A 20,413-nucleotide genomic window follows, 5' to 3' on the forward strand; every position below is an offset into this window, starting at 1 on the left:
ACCCCCATTGATATGGAGGGGCAACTGTATATCTGATGACTGGGAATGTTATACGTAAAACCTTCAATATAATATCTTTCCTGCTGACTATACATAGGCCCCATTCAGACTGGCATAAAAAATCTGGAAGGAACTGGGCTGATTCGTATGCCCCTCCCCCAAATCTCTCCGTTAGCAAGTGCCCACTACAAAAAGAGGAGCATTTTAAATCCAATGCATTCTGTGCCTGCTGTGAAGGTGCCTGCTGTCAATCAAGTGATCGTCATGGTGATGTTTTTGCAGGGGCATCAGAGGTGTCCTACCCCCTCCTTTTTTTTAAAGAGCCATGCACAAAATGCCCCAAGTGTCAATTTTTTAAAACCTCTTTTTTGTGTGTTGCATGTATATGTGGGCATTTGGGACAGATCTGCCCCTGTCCCCATTTTCAATCCCATGCAAGCTAATGCATCCCCCACTCCTTGCCCCCCAGAATGCCTCTTACACATGAAATAATAATGATGATGATATAATAATAATAATAATAATAATAATAAATTCCTCACCTCAGAAATACCAGTAAAGGATGCAATTGACAAGAGCAAAAAATGTAACATTCGCATTGTAGGATTGTAACATTTGCATTCGCAACATTTCCCCTTTGCTTGAAGCGAGCAGTGAAACCCCTTGCACAAGCTGCTAGCCTTGCTCTATCTGCCTCAAGAAAAAAAATCATGTGCATATTTGGTCAAAAATAATTTTTAAAAAATATGAAAAGGGGGGGTGCCTGATGTGAGCTCCGTTGGTGCCCTGCCTTTGACCTGACCTGACTTGACCCTTTTCCTCCTACTAGAGGAGCTTTGCCATTGCCTTCCACTGAGGCTGAGAGAGTGTGACCTGTCAGTTCCAACTGAAGTAGACCCATGGAATCCATTGGGAATAAAATGGAAATGCAGCGCAGGCATTCCTGTAGCATCCTCATATAACACAAATAATAAGAATAATAATAATCCAGGAGCAAGAGGAAAGTAGAACAAGCAAGCACCCAAAAAATAATGCGCATAAGTTGTCAAAAGAGGCTGATTTCCCTACATGCCCCATCTTGGACCCACAGCCCTACTTCCCTGGGCAATCCTCCTTCCTTCTGACCCTCTCCTTCCTTTGAGCTTTCTCCACCACCTCCCACCTCCCTCTGACAATGGAAGTAGAAGAAGCAGCCTGATTTCCCTACATGCCCCAGCGCAGCCCCACAACCCAATTAACCCTGGAAATCCTCCTCCTTCCTTCAGACCCTCTCCTTCCTCGGAGATGCCCACTGATCCTTTCCCCCAGCTCCTTCATCCTCCTCCTCCTGCTGCTCCATTTTAGGATCCCCTCCATGGCTCCCTTCCTCCCACGAACCCTTTCTCCTCTTCCTCCTCCTCCTTCATCACTTTCTCCACCCCCACCTCTCTCTGACAGCCTTCTGCAGCCCAAAAGTCACCCCTGATTTCCCCCTTTCTCCAGTCACCCTTTGCATCCAGTGATTCCCCTTTTTTCGGTTCTTTCCTCCTCTTCCTCCTCCTCTTCCCCCCTCCCTTCTGATGATGGGAGGAAATGGAAATGCAGTGCAGGCATTCCTGTACCATCCTCATATAACACTAAATAATAATAATAATAATAATAATAATAATAATAATAATCCAGGAGCAACAGGAAAGTAGAACAAGCAAGCACCCAAAAAATAATGCGCATAAATTGTCAAAAGAGGCTGATGTCCCTACATGCCCCAGTTTGGACCCACAGCCCTACTTCCCTGGGCAATCCTCCTTCCTTCCGACCCTCACCTCCCTTTGAGCTTTCTCCACCCACCCCCCACCTCCCTATGACAATAATCCAGGAGCAAGATGAAAGTAGAACAAGCAGCCTGATTTCCCTACATGCCCCAGAATAGCCCTGCAACCCAATTCCCCCTGGAAATCCTACTCCTCCTTCCTTCAGACTCTCTTCCTTCCTCGGGGATGCCCATTCACTCTTTCCCCCAGCTCCTTCATCCTCCTGCTCCGTTTTAGGAACCCCTCCATGGCTCCCTTCTCCCACGGCCCCTTTCTCCTCCTCCTCTTCCTCCTTCTCCTTCATCACTTTCTCCACCCCCCACCTCTCTCTGACAGACTTCTGCAGCCCAAAAGTCACCCCTGATTTCCCCCTTTCTCCTCTCACCCTTTGCATCCAGCGATTCCCCTTTTTTCGGCTCTTTCCTCCTCCTCCTCCCCCCCTTCTGATGATGGGAGGGAATGCTCTGACCTCTGCCCACCCCCTGACCCTAATCCCTCCCTAATTTGCCCCAAACATGATCGAGGGCAAGTACATATTTCGCGAAACCTGGTCTTTTGAGAAAAGACGGATTTTAGCCCGAATCTGGATACCCTGGTAAGGGGCATTTCCTTGTGCAAGCCTCGACATGGATTGTGATAGAATCAGGCCTAATATGAACTTCATGTGCAAGAATCGATTTCAAAACCGATGTAAAAGGTAATGTGAATGGCCCCATAGCTGGTTTGGCAGGTCCTGCAGATGCTCTGCTTACTTTGACTCCTTTTCCTCCTATTTCTGTCTGATATACCTTTGTGCAAACATTCTTCTAGTTGGTTATTACCTATAAAGCCCTAAATGGCTTGGGCCCAGGATACCTAAAGGACCGCCTCTCCCCGTACAATCCGCCTCGCACCCTCAGAACATCTGGGCAGCAATTGCTGAAGGTGCCTGGGGCCAGGTTGGCCTCTACTACAAGAAGGGCCTTTTCCACAGCTGCCCCAGCCCTTTGGAATACGCTGCCCACCGAGCTCCGCTCATCTACCACCCTGGCCCAATTTAGGAAGGACCTTAAGACCTTCCTATTTAAACAGGCATTCCCCGATTAAGATCCTGCGGGCCTCCCTCCTCTTCCGTGGCCATGAGGACGGGCTATGGGGCTTTTATTGCTGTTTTAGTTGTATATTGTTGTTATGTGTTTTTAACTTTGTATTGTGTGCATGTCACACTGTTGTAAGCCGCCCTGATCTTCTTGGAAGGGCGGGATAGAAATAAAGATTTTATTATTATATTATTTATTATTAGTTTGGTCACCTTGTGATATTTCTATTGCTGAAATTGTCGGACCGCTGTCCTGCCTACTTGTAAAGCATTTGTTACAGTGAGTAGCAAACGTGTTAATAACTCATTAAAAATCCTGAAATGTTATGATATAATTTGCAGGGGAGTATTAGTATGTTTTTTAAAAAGTGGTGGGACTGTGGCAGTGATCAACGTTTTCTAAGGCCTGTTACAGACTGCCAAAATAAAGCTGCTTCGGGTCTCTTTGGAGGTATGCTGTTTAAATGATGCATGCATCCTAAGAATCCAGAAGCTGCACCAAAGCTGCACTCCAGTGCTTAGGAATGGAGTGTGGCTTTGGTGTGGACTCTATTTAAATAGCATACCTCCAAAGAGACCCAAAGCAGCTTTTTTTTTTTTTTTTGGCAGTCTGTAACAGGTCTCCGAGACAAGCAGTAGACTCTTGTCTTTTTCCCACTCAAACCTCCTGTGGCAGTGCAGTACATTCCCTTAAATGTGTGATGCTCCTCTCCTAAATAGTTGATCTGGGTTTTGAATGGGAAGGGGGTGTGGAAGTTGGAGTGAACTTCTATGTGAGGATTCTAAGTTCAGAAGGTTGAAGAAGTTCTGGGAGGACAGAGAAACCACATCATTTTATAAAGAGCAAGGATAAGAGTTCCATCAACAGAAATTCTCAAATAAAGGAAAGGAATAGTTTAGTTAAAAATAATAATCAGTCAGAAATATTGCCATATTTTTTGATGGTGTTTTTGACAGCATATGAATTTAACCCTTAAGCAGCTTGTTTTATATAGTCCAGTGGTGAAAAATCTTCAGTCTTCCAGATATTGGACTTCCAACTTGCATCAGGTGCAGCCAGCATTTCCAGTGGAAATAGATGTGTTGTAGTCCTGCTCCATCTGGAATACCACAGGTTCCTCACCCTGATACAGGCAGTACTTGATCTTCTCACCTTCTCACTAGAGTGATGTCTTCTCAGAAGAAGAGTTTCCCTCATCTGTGGGCTTGCTTTTCTTGAGGCCTATGCAGTCTAAGGACAGCCAGCCAGAAATCTGTCTTCTCATAGTTTTCATTCTATTACTTAATTATGTAGCAGTTTTAATTTGCAGAGTGTATTAAAATACATACTCACATGCAGTGCCCTGAATTATGAATTGCCAAGTCAGATCCACTTTTAACTCAGTAATTTCTCTTGTGCAGGAAGGGAAAGTGGAAGGAGGAAAACCCAAAGTAACATTCTCTATTTTCTAATCATATGAAGGCCAGTGTTCTTGCAAAGTTTTAAAGGGTTCTTCTTATATTTGCTTTGTTTCTTAATGTTTTCTTTTAGTCTCAAGAATGTACCTGGGGAACTCTGTCGTGCAGTAGTGTTGTGCAGGAATTGCAGAAGGTCTGCTAAACAGATCAAAGACTGATTCTTGCCATTTAGCAAAGATTCTACTTTCCTTTGGCAAGGAGTGGTAGATTCTACTTTCCTCGGCAAGGAGTGGGAAATTTGGCACTTATTTTTCTTTAGTACTAATAAAATAAACCAATCAATCTGTGTTTGTTACAAATTGGTCAGATGACATTTTGACAACAATAACTGATGCTCTTACAGTGGTTTTCATTTTTGCTCTTTGTTTTGTCCACAATGGGAACTGAGCTCTTAAGAATTTATTCCTGTTTTCCATCTTAGTTTCTCCAAGGCTCTTGAGAAAGGTAGGAAGAGCCAAAATGAGAACTGTGGCCCTCACACCAACCTATAGTGGTGAAGCTGATGCACTTCTCCCATCTCTGCGAACTGAGGTGTGGAGTTGGGGAAAAGGAAAAGAAGGACAGCTAGGACATGGCGATGTCTTGCCAAGGTGAGAGTACACAGAAGAAATGTCTTCTTTACCACTGTGCACTGTTAGAGGGTGGGGGTCGTTTATAGGGTTTTTCTGTATCTTTAATGCTTCATTCTGTGAAACCCATCTCTGATAAAACAAGCTTGTGATCAAGACTGACAGCCTTTCATCTGTATTGCTAATGATATTTCATATGGCTTAAATCCATCTATATTCCTGTGAAACATTGTGCACTATGTAGACTCTTGTTTATGTTGACCTTGATTTCATTTTGTGAGTTTACAGGCTGCAACCATTGTGTGTAAAAAGTCTTGATGGTAAGGAAGTAATACAGTTGTCTGCCGGTGGCCATCATTCCTTGGCCCTCACTGCCAAATCACAGGTATGAAGATAACATGTAGCTGTTTTAATTCTAGAACTTGTTTTTATTTGCTTACATTGTTGGCTAGTTCAGATTCTAAATTTGGTTTCACATTTTACTTTATCAAAAGAAAATTGTGCCTTTGGCAAAAGAATTTATATATGTTTCCAGAAGTGTGTACATTTTCTATGTCCATGTCTGATCTTAGATTTAAATAACATACACCTCCCTGAAGACTTCTAAAATAATATAGTAGAAGAATGCTGATCGCTTATCCTAAAATAGGGATAATAGAGTCAGTGTGGTGTAGTGGCTGGAGTGTTGGACTATGACTCTGGATCAGCATACAGTTCCCCACTCAGCCATGGAAACCTACTGTGAACTTGGGTAGGTCACATACTCTTAGCCCCAGAAAACCCAGTGAAAGTTTCGTTTTAGCATCGCCATACATCAAAAACAACTTGAAGGCAGACAACAACACCAACAAGGATAACTGTTTGGTGGATTGTGGGCAATTCCAGATCCCAAGATCTTCATTTTGACTCATCCTCTCCTGTAGGGTTCCAGCTGTCAGTCCCCACAGTCATCAGAACTGGTTTAATTCTTTTTCTACATATGAATGAACAGCAACAGGAAGTAGAAATAAAGAGATAAAGGGAGAAGAGTGGCGGAAATGGTAGTAAATAGCTTGGCACTAGCTAAGCAAAGAACTTTTGGGCTTCAAATTTCAGAAGCCCCTGCCAGCATGGCCAATGGTATTATGGGAGATGCAGTCCAAAGTCTATGGCTCACCACCCCTGTGCAGGAGAAGATGGGAATGAAGAATAAGATGGGGGCAGGGAGGAAAACAATAGTATAAGGCAGAAGCAGGAGATGCATGAGGATTCATCATTCTGATAAGAATAGAGGAGTGGGAAGAAAGAGGGGGAAGGTACCATGTATTGGGGAGTAAGGAGGGGTTTCTCATCCTGTTTCTCCTCTTAGTAACTATAGTTTAAACAAGCCACAGTTATTTCTAGTTTATTTTAAACAAAAAACAAACATTTAATTTCCTCTTCCTGGTATATGAGAGAACAAGAGAGACCTTTCAGCTCACAGAGAAAAAGGGAATTTGAACTGGACCAGTTCTTTTCTTTCTTTCTTTCTTTCTTTACAGTAGAAGGTCCCCAGAATTCAACCCTGCCAGTAGTTTGATTTAAATTTTAAACCATTTGTTGCAGTGGTGGAGAAAAGCTGCCTGCAACACAACTTCAGCCTATAAATGAATAGGCTTCTGAGCTAAGCTTGAGATGTCAAAAGTTTACTACTCCTCTCTTAAAGGATAAATGGACTTATACCCATATTTCACTGATGTTTCTATGCAGGTATATTCATGGGGCAGTAATACCTTTGGACAGCTTGGTCACTTAAGTTCACCAACCACAGTTCCTCGTCTTGCAAAGGTACTTTTGTAATGATTTGGTTCTATTTTTGACATAATTTCCCTCTGGCATAATCACTTTTCATGAATGCTGAAACTGAGGTTCACAGCTCTGTAGATGTTAAATGACAGTGTTTCTTCTCTGTATCATGGCTACTGGCAGTGGTCAACAAATTTTATCTATGATAGCTACATTTGTATCCCCAAGGTATGGAATCTTGTTTCTAATCTTTTACTGCCCGTCCAGATCATACTGTTAGACCAGAAACAGTCCTTACATTGCCTCCCAAGTGCCAGTCTGAGGAAAGGGATGGGGGAGTGCATTGGGATCATCTCTGCAGTTACATTGCAGTTTGGGGAGCCTAGATGACCCAGTGTAATAAGGGAATGGTACCCATGCTCCTTCTCTGGATCTCAGCTGAAGAGGAGGCTGGTGCTTTAAGCACTGCAAAGTTCTCCAGCTACAAAAACAGGCTGGACTTTTCCTGAAACCTCTGGTAGCCATCTGGTCATTTCCAGTTTTGAAAAATGGATGCAGGAGACCTGCAGGGAATTGAGGGGATGGGGAATGGGATGAGTACAGTCCTGGTTAGTACTTAGATGGGAGACTGCCAGCTAAGTACCAGTTGCTGCAGGTTGGATTTCAGAGGAAGGAACTGGCAAAACCATATCTGAGTATCCTTTGCCTAAGAAAACCCTATGAAATTCATAGGTCACCATAAGTTGGCAGGTGACTTGAAAGTACATACACAAAGCCTGTATAAATCCACTCTATATTGTTGAAAACTATTTCATTTTATCCTTATTATAATATCTACACCGGTGTGTTTTCCAGGTGTGTAGTGACAACAACATCTGGAATATAGCAGCAGGTCCAGATTATTCACTCTTTCTGATAGATGGAGAAGATTTTCAACCCTCATTGTATTATAGTGGTCGAGAAGAAAAAGGAAAAGATGACTTTTCATCTGAAGAAAGCTGCTTCAAGAGTCCAACGCTGTTGCTGAACTGTAATAAGGTATGAATTGTATTCTTCTTGGTGCCTTTGGAAAACTTAGTATCGCAGTGGGTTTAGCACTAAAACACATAATAAGAGGGCTTTAAAAGGTGTGGACTTTCTCCTCTTTTCCTCCAGAGACCATTTCACATTGAGAGCATCCACTACATGAATTCAAACCTGTTTTAAACTGGGCTCACCCCAGTAATAGTCTTCCCCGCTCTACCTGCTCTATCCTTCCCAAATATACTTATCAGAAGCAGTAGGGAGATCATACAGCAGGCCTTCATGAAGCTCTTGGTCCCATTGTAATAAAAACAGCCCAGTTGCAGTGAACCTTAGGATTTCTTATGGTTTCTTTCATCTGTGATCCTGAAGCAATAGCAGTGTTGTGAACTTAATGTAGATGTTGTTGCAAGGTCTTCCTGGAGTTTCAAGAACCCAGAAATGTAGCTAAATACACATTTTTGAGGAGAGTGTGGGTGGTGCAGGCTTCTGACATCTGCTGTATGCAGAAAAATCCAGTTGGCAAAGGACTTGGGAAACAAATAACTTCTTATTTGAAACAAGCAAACAGTGTTTCTTGAGTTCATTCATGTTCAGCTTGAATCAGTTGTCAGTTACTGGTCAATTTTTTTAACCATTAATTCCCTGCTGAGTAGTGAGACACAATGTCTGTTAACAACAGGATCTGTGGTCTGCTTTTAGCTTCCAGGATCACTTTTCCATAGTCTCCTGTAGATCATGGAGGATGCCCCTCAGTGTGGCATGTGAAATCTTCCATGATATGTGAATATTCAGTTGTATTATTCTGTTAAACTCTGGCTACTGAGGAGTCAAAAATATGCACTGGTGACAACAATAATTATATTGACTTTCACGTATGTGTGGACCTTATTCTGGAAGTAGGAAGGGGTTAGAGCCAAAGCTATGGACGTCACACTAAGCTTAAACAAATGGGTGAAGAAGCTAAAGTTGCTGGTTGCTGGTATAGTTTTGAAGAATGCTTATTTCATAGAATCAGGCTGAGTTTTTTTTAGGATTACAAACACTTACATACCAGTCACACCAAATTATTCAGATTCTGTCAACAAACATCCTCATTTCATCCATAGTTTCAAAAGGAATAATTGCTTCAGACTATTTTTGCCACAGAGCTTATCTAGGGTGTTTGTCTTCCTGTCAGGTTCAAAAATAGTAGCTACAGTCACGTCTGTTGTTCTTCCAAGTTTAAAGGAAGTTTCTTCTTAACCATTGTCCAAGCTATGCACATGAAGGCCAAGTCAAATACTGTATATCTCTTGCAGTTCTGATGAAGAGTTCTGTCAGTGATTATTTGTAAAATGCCCAGCATTTTACTGGGCATTCAATTCTGGTCTCTGTGCTTTGGGTAGATAAGAAAATTTAATTGGATTCTTTTAGATACATATATAAGGAAAAGGCCATTTATTTGTGACAACAAACATTAAGTGTACAGTACTTAGACATGGAATGCAAAGGACAGAAAGAAGATCTGATAAAAAGTGATCATATAGCAGAAATTAAACCTATATTATAAAGGAAGATGAACAGAAGTTAGCACATCATGACTTGCACTGATTATAGTTTAGAACCAAAGCCATGATTTGTGTTTCAAAATATAATACAAGTGTACCATAAATTAAATTATATCAGTGCTTAGAAGAATAGGTGGCCATTTCAGTTACATGAGTAGACTTAGGTTTAGTTACAGGCTTGTATAGGGCATGGAAACTAAAGTACTGGAGTAAAGATGGATTGAGATTTAAGGGAAATAAGAGGTGACATCACACAAGTGTTTGGGACAGAAAGAGAACAAAGTTACAGACTTAAGAAAATAGTAATTTACCAGGTCAGCATAACTATGTCAAATCCAAGGGAAGGGATGAGAAAGGACTGTGCAGGCATAGTTTTATCAGGCCAAGATTCTAACTCCTGAACCACATCAACGAGGCAAATATGAATATTGTACTTATAGCAATAGCAATAGCAAGTACTTTTCTATACTGCTTATCAGTGAAATAGCATTCCCTTAGCGGTTTACAATGTGTAAGCCAATTTCCCTCAACAAGCTGAGTACTCATTTTACTGACCTACAAAAGGATGGAAGGCTAAGTGGACCTTGGAGCCCCCAGCATCGAACTCACTGCAACTTGTGGCTGTATCACCAGCATTTAACCACTGTGCCACCAGGGCTACTTAATACAATGTTAGCCACCTTAAATCCCAAATTAATGAGAAAGGTGGTATATAATTAAATAAATCTATTACTAATTTAATTATTTCAGGCTTTACAATTTGCATACAAAGGTTAAAGATAGGCTACAAAACACATGGACATGAGTTCACCTAGCCATAATGAAGCATGGATGTATCTTGCGTTTGTTGAGTTTGTAAAATGTGTAAGCTAGAAGAGATTGTTATCTGTGTAAATTCACAATAACTATATATTTTGGTTCATGTGATTTTAAAAACAGTTTGTTTTTCCTTTAGCTAGGGTATATTAGCAGTATGGCAGCAGGTGGAAGCAACTGCCTGGCTTTAGCAGACAAAAATATTATGGGATATATTGCTAGCCTGCATGAGTTGGCTTCGATGGAAAGACAGTTTTACTCCAAACTGAGTGCTATAAAATCTCAGGTTCTCAGGCCCCTTCTGGGATTAGGTAAGATATTGCTTCATAGCACAGTTTTCTGTCTCCAACCTAATATAAAGTTTTTAAGACAACTTCCTTTCATTTCTGTTTTCTTACAAGAGAGTGCCATTAGCAATCCTGCCTTTTGTTGGCTGTGTATCCAACCCTTTCCAATCAGAGACTCCCCCCACTCTTACCAGCCACGTACTGTGTTTGCTGAGCTACCTTTTGTGCTCATTCTTCTGCTGTGTTGCCTCTCCTGCTGTTCTTAGGCATAACACCACTCCTTTAATACTTAATAGGGTACAACTCCTCTACCTGCTGAGCTTTGGGGCTCAGCTGGCAACACTGCAGTATATATTTTATGTAGCAAGCAGTATCTTTGACTTCACTTACTCACTCTGCTGCTGGCCCCCAACCCTCAGGTCAGACTCCTGCTGCCTTCCTCGTGGCCACCCAGACTCCCCTTACAAATTCTCCTCGAGGCATCTCACACATTCTGATCTCCTGCTGCTCTTCAAGACCACCTTCCCATATCCACTCTGACTAGTTATATTCTGATATATAATGTGCAAGCTAAACTCTCTGTCATGCATGTAATGTAAAGTGCTCCAACTATTGATAATTTTATCCTGATTGACTACATTTTTCTTTTGTAGTATTTTTTGTTTGCTAGGAAAATAGAAATTAGTCATTAAATGATGTTGAAATCTTATATAAAACTGTTGTTTAAGAAGAATGTTGGGTGGGGGATGGGTTAGAAAAGTGTGACCGTGGGGCTCTGTGTCGCTCCAGGCTGTTTTTGTTGCTTTCAAATTCCAGACCGCCTTAATTTCAGGCCAAAAAAGCAGGGAGCGGCAGATTGATCATCTCTAGAGAGGCAGATTGATCATCACCTCCAAGAGCAGCATGTTACATGTTTTAAATGATTCCCTGCATTGTTTAACATTTTAAGACTTCTGTTGTCCAAAACTAGGAATAGTGGTCTTACAGCCACTTCTCAGAGTTTTGGGAGGGCATTTTTGGCAGCCCATGAGGCCCCAAGAGGGTTCAAGAGGTAGAAGAATTTTCCCTATACCTGCTGTAGATGTCCACCCCTGGATTAATGCTTGCTGATTTATGAAATCAGTAACATTTTTACTCCTTGATATATTTGTACAATCTCTGGTTCTGTCTTTTGCTTTTTCTTTACCTCGCAGATAATTTAGGTGCTGCCTCAACTGTCCAACTCTTGCAGGAAATGGCAAGTAAATTTAGCAAGTTGTGCTACTTGATTGGTCAACACGGAGCCTCTTTGACTAGCTTTCTTCAGGGAATAAAAGAGGCAAAGAACTTGGCTATCCTGAAGCATTCAAGACTTTTTTTGGAAAGTTACACTGAGCAAGTATCTAGTTTTCTCATTTCTATTTTCTGGAGAGTCATTGTACCTTGCAGAAAACAGAATGGGTTATAAGGAAAAACTGAGATAAGAAAAAAAACCTACTTTCTTCATGATTATTGACTTGCACTGTAACACATCTCTAGAAAAGTAAAGCAGTGTGTTCTGGGCTCTGCCACTTGAGTCTGTAGGTGTGGAATTATATTTTTGAATCCTTCCTAATGTAAATTTTCAATAGAGGTGTCTCATGACCACATTTATGACTGAGTTGTGAGTGAAATGAAACAATTGGACATTTAAAATGCTCAAATATAATTTATGTGGTGCTGTGGATTAAATGGAATATTCAGTATGCCAGCCATTAATCTTTTAAAGATTCAGTCCAACAAGAACTCATGCTGTGAAATTCCTATTCAGTTCAATGCACTGTACAGGTGACAGTTACACAAACTATGCTGAAAATAGCACTGTACAAAAGCAGTGATTGGAGGATTGCATTCTTAATTAGTATTCTATTACTTCAATGATGGGGTGAGGAGGCAGCACAGTTTTTTGTATTAACTTTGTCAAATTAAAATCTGTGCAACTCAGCTTCTTTTTCCACAGTTCCAGTAGTGTGAGATGCCTCAGGTTGCATGGGAGGGGCTATCACTGCAAATCTTCTCTGTGTTACCTTTCTACAAATTTGGGGTGGGAGTGGTGGGAATGGTAATAACAATCATACAAAGGGGCTATGGTGTTAAAGTGTTACTTGAGCAATGTGTGAAACAACTATATTGCAAAGCTTTTCGGTTATAAAGTGCATGGGTGTGGTCAGTGTGCACTAAGCTTTATGCTTTTCATTTAGACCTAAAGAGATTTTTGCACTTGCTCCTCTTTTCTGCAATCCACCATATCTGTGAAGGTATTCTAAATTTTAAATTCCAAGTAGTCTCATTTTCCAACTTCTCTAATTTAGGTATTGCACTTCCTTGACAAATTTTCTGGTGATGGGAGGATTTTCCCTTCTTGCCAAACCAGCAGTGTAAGTTAATCTGTCTTGATGTTGAGTCCGTTGATATGTTGTTGAAATATTTTCTGTAAACTATGGTGAGTGCCAGTATCATTACGTGGATCCAGTTGTACGGCTATATTATGTGTTAATGCTGCACATTGCCACCTAAAAGAGAAAATAACCTAGACCTTCCTCTACGCTTGTTGCCAGCGTTCACCTGATGTACTCTCTAATTTCCTTACTTGCCAAAGTAGCAATGAAGGCTGCAGAATGCTTTTTTCATACTTCCTGCCTGTTGTGAGTTTCATGGCTTCTATGGGAACAATTGAAGTAAAGCTTTTCTCTAGTACATTGTGCCCGCGCCATACAGAGGCTTGCCTTACGCGGATTTGAGCCTATGCATAAGGCTTGCCGCGATGGATAAAATGCCACGGGCACCACAGGGAATGCGCCACCATAGAAAATAATAGGATTTAAGCGTATGTGATTTTTCCCATACATGGAGGGGTCTGGAATGGATCCCCCACGTATAGGAAGGGGCCACAGTATGTGTTTCTTAGAGGCCTGTGCTCATAACACTGAAAAATTGGCAACTCCTAATAGACAGCTGTGCATGTCTTGGAATAGTCTGTTATAATTATTAGTTTTAAGTTCTTCTCAGCTTACATCAGAACTGGGGAACCTGGCACCCCCCCCCCCAGTTGTTGTTTAAACCCCATCAATCTTAACTAGCCTGTCTAATAAAGAGTTATGATGAAAATTATTGGTCATCAGCATCTGGGAGCAGATTGCTAAGAATGGGCTATATATAAACTAAACTGCTTGGTTTAGTATCCCAGTTGCTGTTTGTGCTCTCAGAGAATAACTAGCATTCCTTCTGTTCAGTGCCAGTTTCACCAGTACATACATCCAGCAGTATACTCTGCCCCCATCTTCTTGCCATACAACTGAGACAAGCATATAGAATCAATCAGAGAAAGTTAGCCAGCCTGCTTGGTCCCTCTGTATGCCATAACGTACACAAGACAGTCAGTATGTCCCATTTTATTCACATAGTGCTTCCTTCTATCATTCATGTGTCTTGCTGTTGCATTTAGTCTCTGCTGACCTGGGTCAGTTGTATTTTGTGATTCAGGGCAGACATGAAGCTGCAGAAGAGAAGTGCGAGAGATGCACCTCGAATGCCGTCTGCAATTCCCTACGTAATCTATCTGTAACTACTGATAAAATCCAAGACCAAGCTGGCAATAAAGATGGATGGTGTGCACTGATCAAACACTATATTCCTCCATTAGTGCTACTGACATTTACAACCAGCATTGCTGCTGATAGTACTTGGAATGAGAATTTGCAGGCCTGTTGTACTGTGTGTCGCGAAACATGCAGGTTTTCTAGAGCCTGTATTGCAGAAATGAAAGGAAAATCGCTTTACTTTTGCTTTTTCTGGCAACTGACCAGAGTTGTCACAGTTTGTCTGCCTTTAGCTTTCCTAATAGTTACCACATCTCCTTCTGTTTTTCTGTTAGTCTCCATATTTGTTAAGCTGTTGAAACCAGTTTTAAAAGTCATCAGCTAAAATCAGTGGCTACATGTTTTTCCATTTATGCATGATTTTATAATATCTGAGGTGTACATCCATGTACACTGGTACCCCGGGATACGAACGCGCCGCGATACGAAATTCCCGGGATACGAAAAAAAATAAATTAATTAATTATTTCCGGGTTACGAACGTTTCCCCGGCTTGCGAAAAAAAGCCGGCGCTGTTTTGAATGGAGCCGCGGCGCAGCCGCGGCTTTTCCCCATTAGCGCCTATGGGGATTCGGCTAACGAAAGTCCCCCGGGTTACGAAAATGGCGCCGGAACGAATTAATTTCGTAACCCGGGGGACGAGTGTAGTTTGTCCCTTCTTTTTCTCAAATGAGTTTTTTTCATCCTTAAAAGGGCATTGGGGCTCATTAAAAAGCCCTTTAAAATATAATTATGAACCATCGAGAGCTTTGCTAAAGGTGAAGTATTCACTCAGGAAACATCTTTTCCCTCTTAAAATTTGTGAATTAACAAATGAATGTACCTTTAATTGGTAACCTCAGGTTTGACCTAAATTCTGGATGTCTAATTTCTTAAGTAAAAACCAGACACTGACAACATCTGGATATTAATCTTAGATATTATATATAATAAGGGCCTTACATGGTGGCCAGCATCTTATTAGGTCATTCCATTCTTATCTTACCTGCAGAAAACCATTGAAGTATTTTTGCCATTTGTTACATTATGATTATCAAAAGATGGAAGACTGTCTCTGCAGACAATGGTTATATGTTTAGAATGAGTTATTCAGGCAATGAGATCTTTTCAGCAAGATACTAATGTTGGTAGTTAATGATATCAGATGGTCTTCAGTGACTATTCTTCTATATAGTCTTTTAAGTAATTCATCATGAAAGGGAAGAAGAGACTCACCAGGACTCCTCATTGTCAGGCAACTTTGCAGTATTTCCTTTGAGACATTAGCTGAGACTTGGTCTTAAATACTCCTTGATGCATGTGCATTGTGACTTCCAAGTGTTGATCTCAAAGCACTTTAAAAATGCAAACTATCCAGATGGTTAGTCTATGTAGTGGCTGAGGAAAGGAGTTTTTCTGATAAAAACTGTACCTTTTTTCTTCTGAGTGGTTAAGAAATGAGGAGTTCTGGAACCAGGCAAGGTCTCTGCCTTTGATGCTTCTCTGGCAGCACCTCGTTAATCATGCAGAGTGGCCCTGCTGTTTAGTTCGCTAGCTGTTCCTTTGTTCAAAAAGCTTTGCTTTGTCTCCTCTGCCTTGCTTATTTCTTTCCAAATTTCTACCCCCTTAACTTGTTTTAGAGCTGTATAAATATGTTGATAGTGAAGTGCTTAAATGTAGTCAGCAGTACAGAGGAAGACAAAAGTGGTAAACTTTTATCTTCACAGTTGTGTAATATTATTTGAATGCCTTTCTCACTGCTTTGAACTTATTTCTTCTTGAAAGTTGCCCTGAAAGCTTAATAGGCTCCTTCCATTTTTAGAGACACAATAACATGGCTTCCCATGGAAAGCAAAGATATACAGTATCATCTTTCTTCAGCAGCACAGAAGAGTTAATGTATTTGGCTGAGAGTCATCAGTTCAAATTAAATGCATGTGGTTAATGTATAATAATTTCTGTATTTGATTTTCAATAGAGCTATGCTGCTTCTAATAAGAGACCACAAAATCCATAAGCTTGTATCTGGACCTAGATGGTTGCTATTAAATCCATGGTAAAAAAGTTAATTGTGGCTAATTGAAGTTCTGCCAATTTCAGTAACATATAAGTGTGGGCTGGATCCAACCCATATTGTTTTTCCTTGGAAGCTGATTCAAAAGAAGGGCAAATGTGCATCTATATCCCAGCCCAAAGAATGGTTTGAAAATGCAAGGCAGTTCCACTGGTGAAGCTAAGTAAGACCATGCCAACTTACAAACTGCTTAAATGAGAGACCAACAGGAAACTATACATGAAATTCTCTGATGTATTCAGAGAGAAAAATGGAATATGTCAAAAAAGGAACTGTTAAGTGAATTTGTTACCAGCATTGCTACTTATAAAATGATAACAACTATTCATATTTTACAAATGAATAAATTTAATTCACTGTCTAGACTTGTTTCTTTAAAAATAATCTCAGTTGATCATTCAACAAAATGGTTTGTTTTTATGTGTTTTAGTATTGAAAGTGTTACCAACATTTTAATGCACATTGATTTTTTTACTTATAGGGATTTCTTAAGTAAAAACCAGACATTACTTCAGGATCTGTCAGAGACAAATGAGGAAGCTTACCCATTAGTGGAAGTACTAAATGCTCTGTTCTTCTTGCCATTCAGACGACTTCATAATTATGCTAGAGTTTTGCTAAAACTTGCTACATGTTTTGAAGTGGTAAGATGTTGGATATGAAAGTTTCATTAATTATTTACTTCTTTGATTTATCCCATGGTTAAAAAGAAAGTATGTTTTTAATACTAAGGCCAAGATCCAGTGAGGTGGTTCTTATAACAGAATTGCTTTGGTCAACACAGCTACAAAATGAGAAGTCTCCCTTCCTCCTTGGTGCTCTCTGTGCACTCTAAAACTGGTTTTAAAATGCTGGGGAAATCATTTGAACCTGGGTTTTGGACATTACAGAGGTTTGCTGTGGAAGGACTAACACTAAATTCAGTTGTATTCTTAGGAAAGTACCGTAATTAATCTGTGGATTCTGCATACTGGGTGGGATCACTTGGTAAAATTACAATGTTCCAGTCTCTTTGCACTTGTTTTGGAGTGCTTGCTCATCCCATCAGTGGTTCTAAACCGGTGGTTACTTCCTAATGCCACGACCCTTTAATACAGTTCCTCATGTTGTGGTGACCCAAACCCATGAAATTATTTTCATTACTACTTCATAACTGTAATTAAATACTGTAGGTGTTTTTCAATGGTTTTAGGCGACCCCCATGAAAGGGTCATTCGACCCCCAAAGGGGTCCCGACCCACAGGTTGGGAACCACTGTTCTAAACAAACAAATGAGAGATGTTAAGACAAGTGGCAAGTTCTTAACTCAAAATATATAATATTTAGTACTTGTAGCTTATGGTCTCTATTGGCAAAGTCAGAAATCTCAACATTGATGTGTAGGTACTATTTGGTAAGTAGCACTATAGATTATTATCCTTGTATAAAGTAATCACCAAATGGGATAGGGGCTTAAGTCTCTTTAGAAAATAGAGTGTATCTTTGTAGACCACAACTGGGAAACCTCTTGGTTAGAAATCACAGTGAAGTCAGTGGACCTATCACTTGAAAGATTCCAAATTCTTTCAAGAGTACAGTCAGCCCTCTGGATCCATGGATTCCACTATCCATGGCTTGATTTTTTTAAAATTTCCAAACACAAACCTTGTTTTCACCATTTTACTACTACACCATTGTATATAATGGGATTTGTGCATCCATGGATTTTGGTATCCACATGGGGTCTTGAAACCAGTGGATACTAAGGGCCCACTGTACTACAAAAAATATGAGCTTTTAAAATGTTAAGTACTGCTAAAATTGTTGCTTTGAGCTTTATTGATCAGTACCTCACATTCTGACATATCACACATATCCTGTACCATACAGAGCAATCTTATCTATTATTTATTAATCTCACTTAATCCTGTAGAAACCATTTCCCTAATACTGAAATTGTAATAAAATAGTGGGGCAAATCTGTGACAACATCCGTCACTGCCATCTTATTTTATTTGCTTCTTTTCTTCAGACATCTCCAGAATACCAGGGTCTTCAGGATTCCAGTTCTTGTTATGAAGCCCTGGCTGTCCATCTCAGCCGAAAAAGAAAAGAAGCAGAATATACACTGGGGTTCTGGAAGACCTTTCCTGGAAAAATGACAGTATGTTGATATTGCTGTCTCATTAGCAATTAACTGTATTCTCTGGTAGTGCAAGGGTTGAGCTACAAGTTTCCATTAGCTGTGCAGTGAAGTTGTAGTACTTTCTTTCCCTCTTTTTATTATGGCAGCATATAAGTTTCAGTAATATTTTTAGTCAATAAATCAGCTTTTGTCTTACCCTATATATCACCACTATGAGTGAAACAAATTTATACTTTATATGTGACTTATTCTCAATTTAATGCTCCATGCATGTTACTAGTCATTGTCAAACTCATTTATGCCTCTCTTTTGAATTGTAGGACTCCCTGAGGAAACCTGAGCGGCGATTAATCTGTGAAAGCAGCAATCGAGCACTGTCTCTGCAGCATGCGGGAAGATTCTCAGTGAACTGGTTCATTCTCTTTAATGATGCCTTGGTCCATGCTCAGGTTTGCTCTCACAAAGCATTTAGAACAGAATCATTCCCATTGTATTTGGCTGGATAAGGCAACAAGGATAACGTAACTGCAGCTGTAACTGTGTAGTTACTGGATGTTTTCAGTAGGGGAAGAATAATATTTTCAAAGTTACATAGCAGTCTGCAGGTTAATTACCCTAAGAAAGTACAGTCGGCCCTTCTTATACACGGATTTTTTATACATGGATTCAAGCATACACGGTTTGAAAATGTTACAAAAAAGTATAGATTTCAAATATCAAACCTTGATTTTTCCATTTTTTATAAGGGACACCATTTTGCTATGTCATTATATTTAATGGGACTTGAGCATACACAGATTTTGTTATACACAGGGGATCTTGGAACCAAACCCCAGCGTATAACAAGGGTCCACTGTATACAGCATCTGCATAAAAATACACACAAGGAGAAATTGAGTGTCTACAGAATAGTTGTTGGGATCGAATACAGAGGGTGTGAATTTTGAGGCCTCGTGTGTTTTTTTCTCATTCAATCCATAACAAAACACATACTTTCCCCTCAGTTTTCAGAACACAATTCAGAATCCATTTTGTTCTTCACCCTTCCATTGGTGTTTGTATTTTACCATTCAGATCTACTTGGATTCAGAACTTCAAATTGTGGGTCTTTAAACGACCTTTACCTCTTTCCTACAACAGTCTCAAAAATCATAGTATAGTTCTACTCATGTATAATTTTGCCTCAAGTTTTCTTCACCATTCTCTGATAGAGAGACTTGAAAAAGCCTGTAGTTGACATTCATTAATATTGTACTTGTGTTCATTCAGACATGCTTAGCAATGAACTATAAGACCATTGAGGCTTATAGACCCTTGTTTCTTGTTTTTGTTGCACATTAAAAATAGATTTACCCTGCTTTGCAAATTGAACTCAAGAGTACCACAATTAAATTGAGGGTTGGGAACTCATTGAAAGATGCAGGCACCTTTTAACAGCAATTGAACTTCAATAGCCTGGTTTATTGTGATTCACTATCTAAAGGGAGGAAAATGAAAAAGAAGCACACTTAATGATTGAATACAATCATACCATGAAGAGTGAACATTTCTTTTTTGTGTCTTTGTGTGCAGTTCTCAACCCATCATATTTTTTCCTTATCTACTTTGTGGGTCGAACCAGTTTCAGAAGAGTCTGGTAATATGTAAGTATTTCTATATTTTCCTCTCAAGTATAATTAATTATTGTTTAGGAGATGACTACCGTATTTTCCGGTGTACAAGACTACTTTCTGACCCTCTAAAACGGGGTCAAAAGTTGGGGGGGGGCGTCTTGTACGCCGGTAAGAGCACTTACCTGGTTGTCCTGCCAGCTTCTAAAGTCCTCCAGAGCCCTTTGGAAGCCGGCGTGGGGTGCCACCCTGGCTGCTGGCTTCCAAAGCCCTCCGGAGCCCTTTGGAAGCCGGCGCGGGGGTGCCTCCCTGGCTGCCGGCTTCCAAAGCCCTCCGGAGCCCTTTGGAAGCCGGCGTTTGTGGGCATCAGGCCCCCTAAACTTGGCCTATAGTAGGCCAGGGCACTGCCTGCATGCAAGGCAGGCTTTGCAGGCCTCAGCAAAGGCCTGAGGTAAATAAAAATAAAAATAAAAAATGAGAGAGAGGGAGAGGGAGAGAGGGAGGGAGGGAGATAGAGAGGGAGAGGGAGAGGGAGATAGAGAGTGGGAGATAGAGATAGAGAAAGAGAGGGAGAGATAGAGAGAAATAGATAGAGAAAGAAATAGAGAGAGGGGGGAGATAGATAGATAGATAGATAGATAGATAGATAGATAGATAGATAGATAGATAGATA

General features: G+C 40.5%; 1 protein-coding gene across 1 annotated transcript in view; it reads left to right on the forward strand.

Annotated features, from left to right (window-relative positions):
• The window catches only part of ALS2 (alsin Rho guanine nucleotide exchange factor ALS2), a 74,314-nt gene that overhangs the window by 12,648 nt on the left and 41,253 nt on the right, over positions 1-20,413 (forward strand). Inside the window, 11 exon segments of the mRNA XM_042458273.1 lie at positions 4,748-4,916; positions 5,184-5,280; positions 6,624-6,701; positions 7,515-7,697; positions 10,188-10,359; positions 11,529-11,709; positions 12,666-12,731; positions 16,487-16,649; positions 18,017-18,148; positions 18,451-18,579; positions 19,703-19,773. Coding sequence (XP_042314207.1) covers positions 4,748-4,916; positions 5,184-5,280; positions 6,624-6,701; positions 7,515-7,697; positions 10,188-10,359; positions 11,529-11,709; positions 12,666-12,731; positions 16,487-16,649; positions 18,017-18,148; positions 18,451-18,579; positions 19,703-19,773 — 1,441 coding nt within the window.

This window comes from Sceloporus undulatus, chromosome 1 (genome assembly GCF_019175285.1).
Source record: "Sceloporus undulatus isolate JIND9_A2432 ecotype Alabama chromosome 1, SceUnd_v1.1, whole genome shotgun sequence".
Lineage (NCBI taxonomy): Eukaryota > Metazoa > Chordata > Lepidosauria > Squamata > Phrynosomatidae > Sceloporus > Sceloporus undulatus.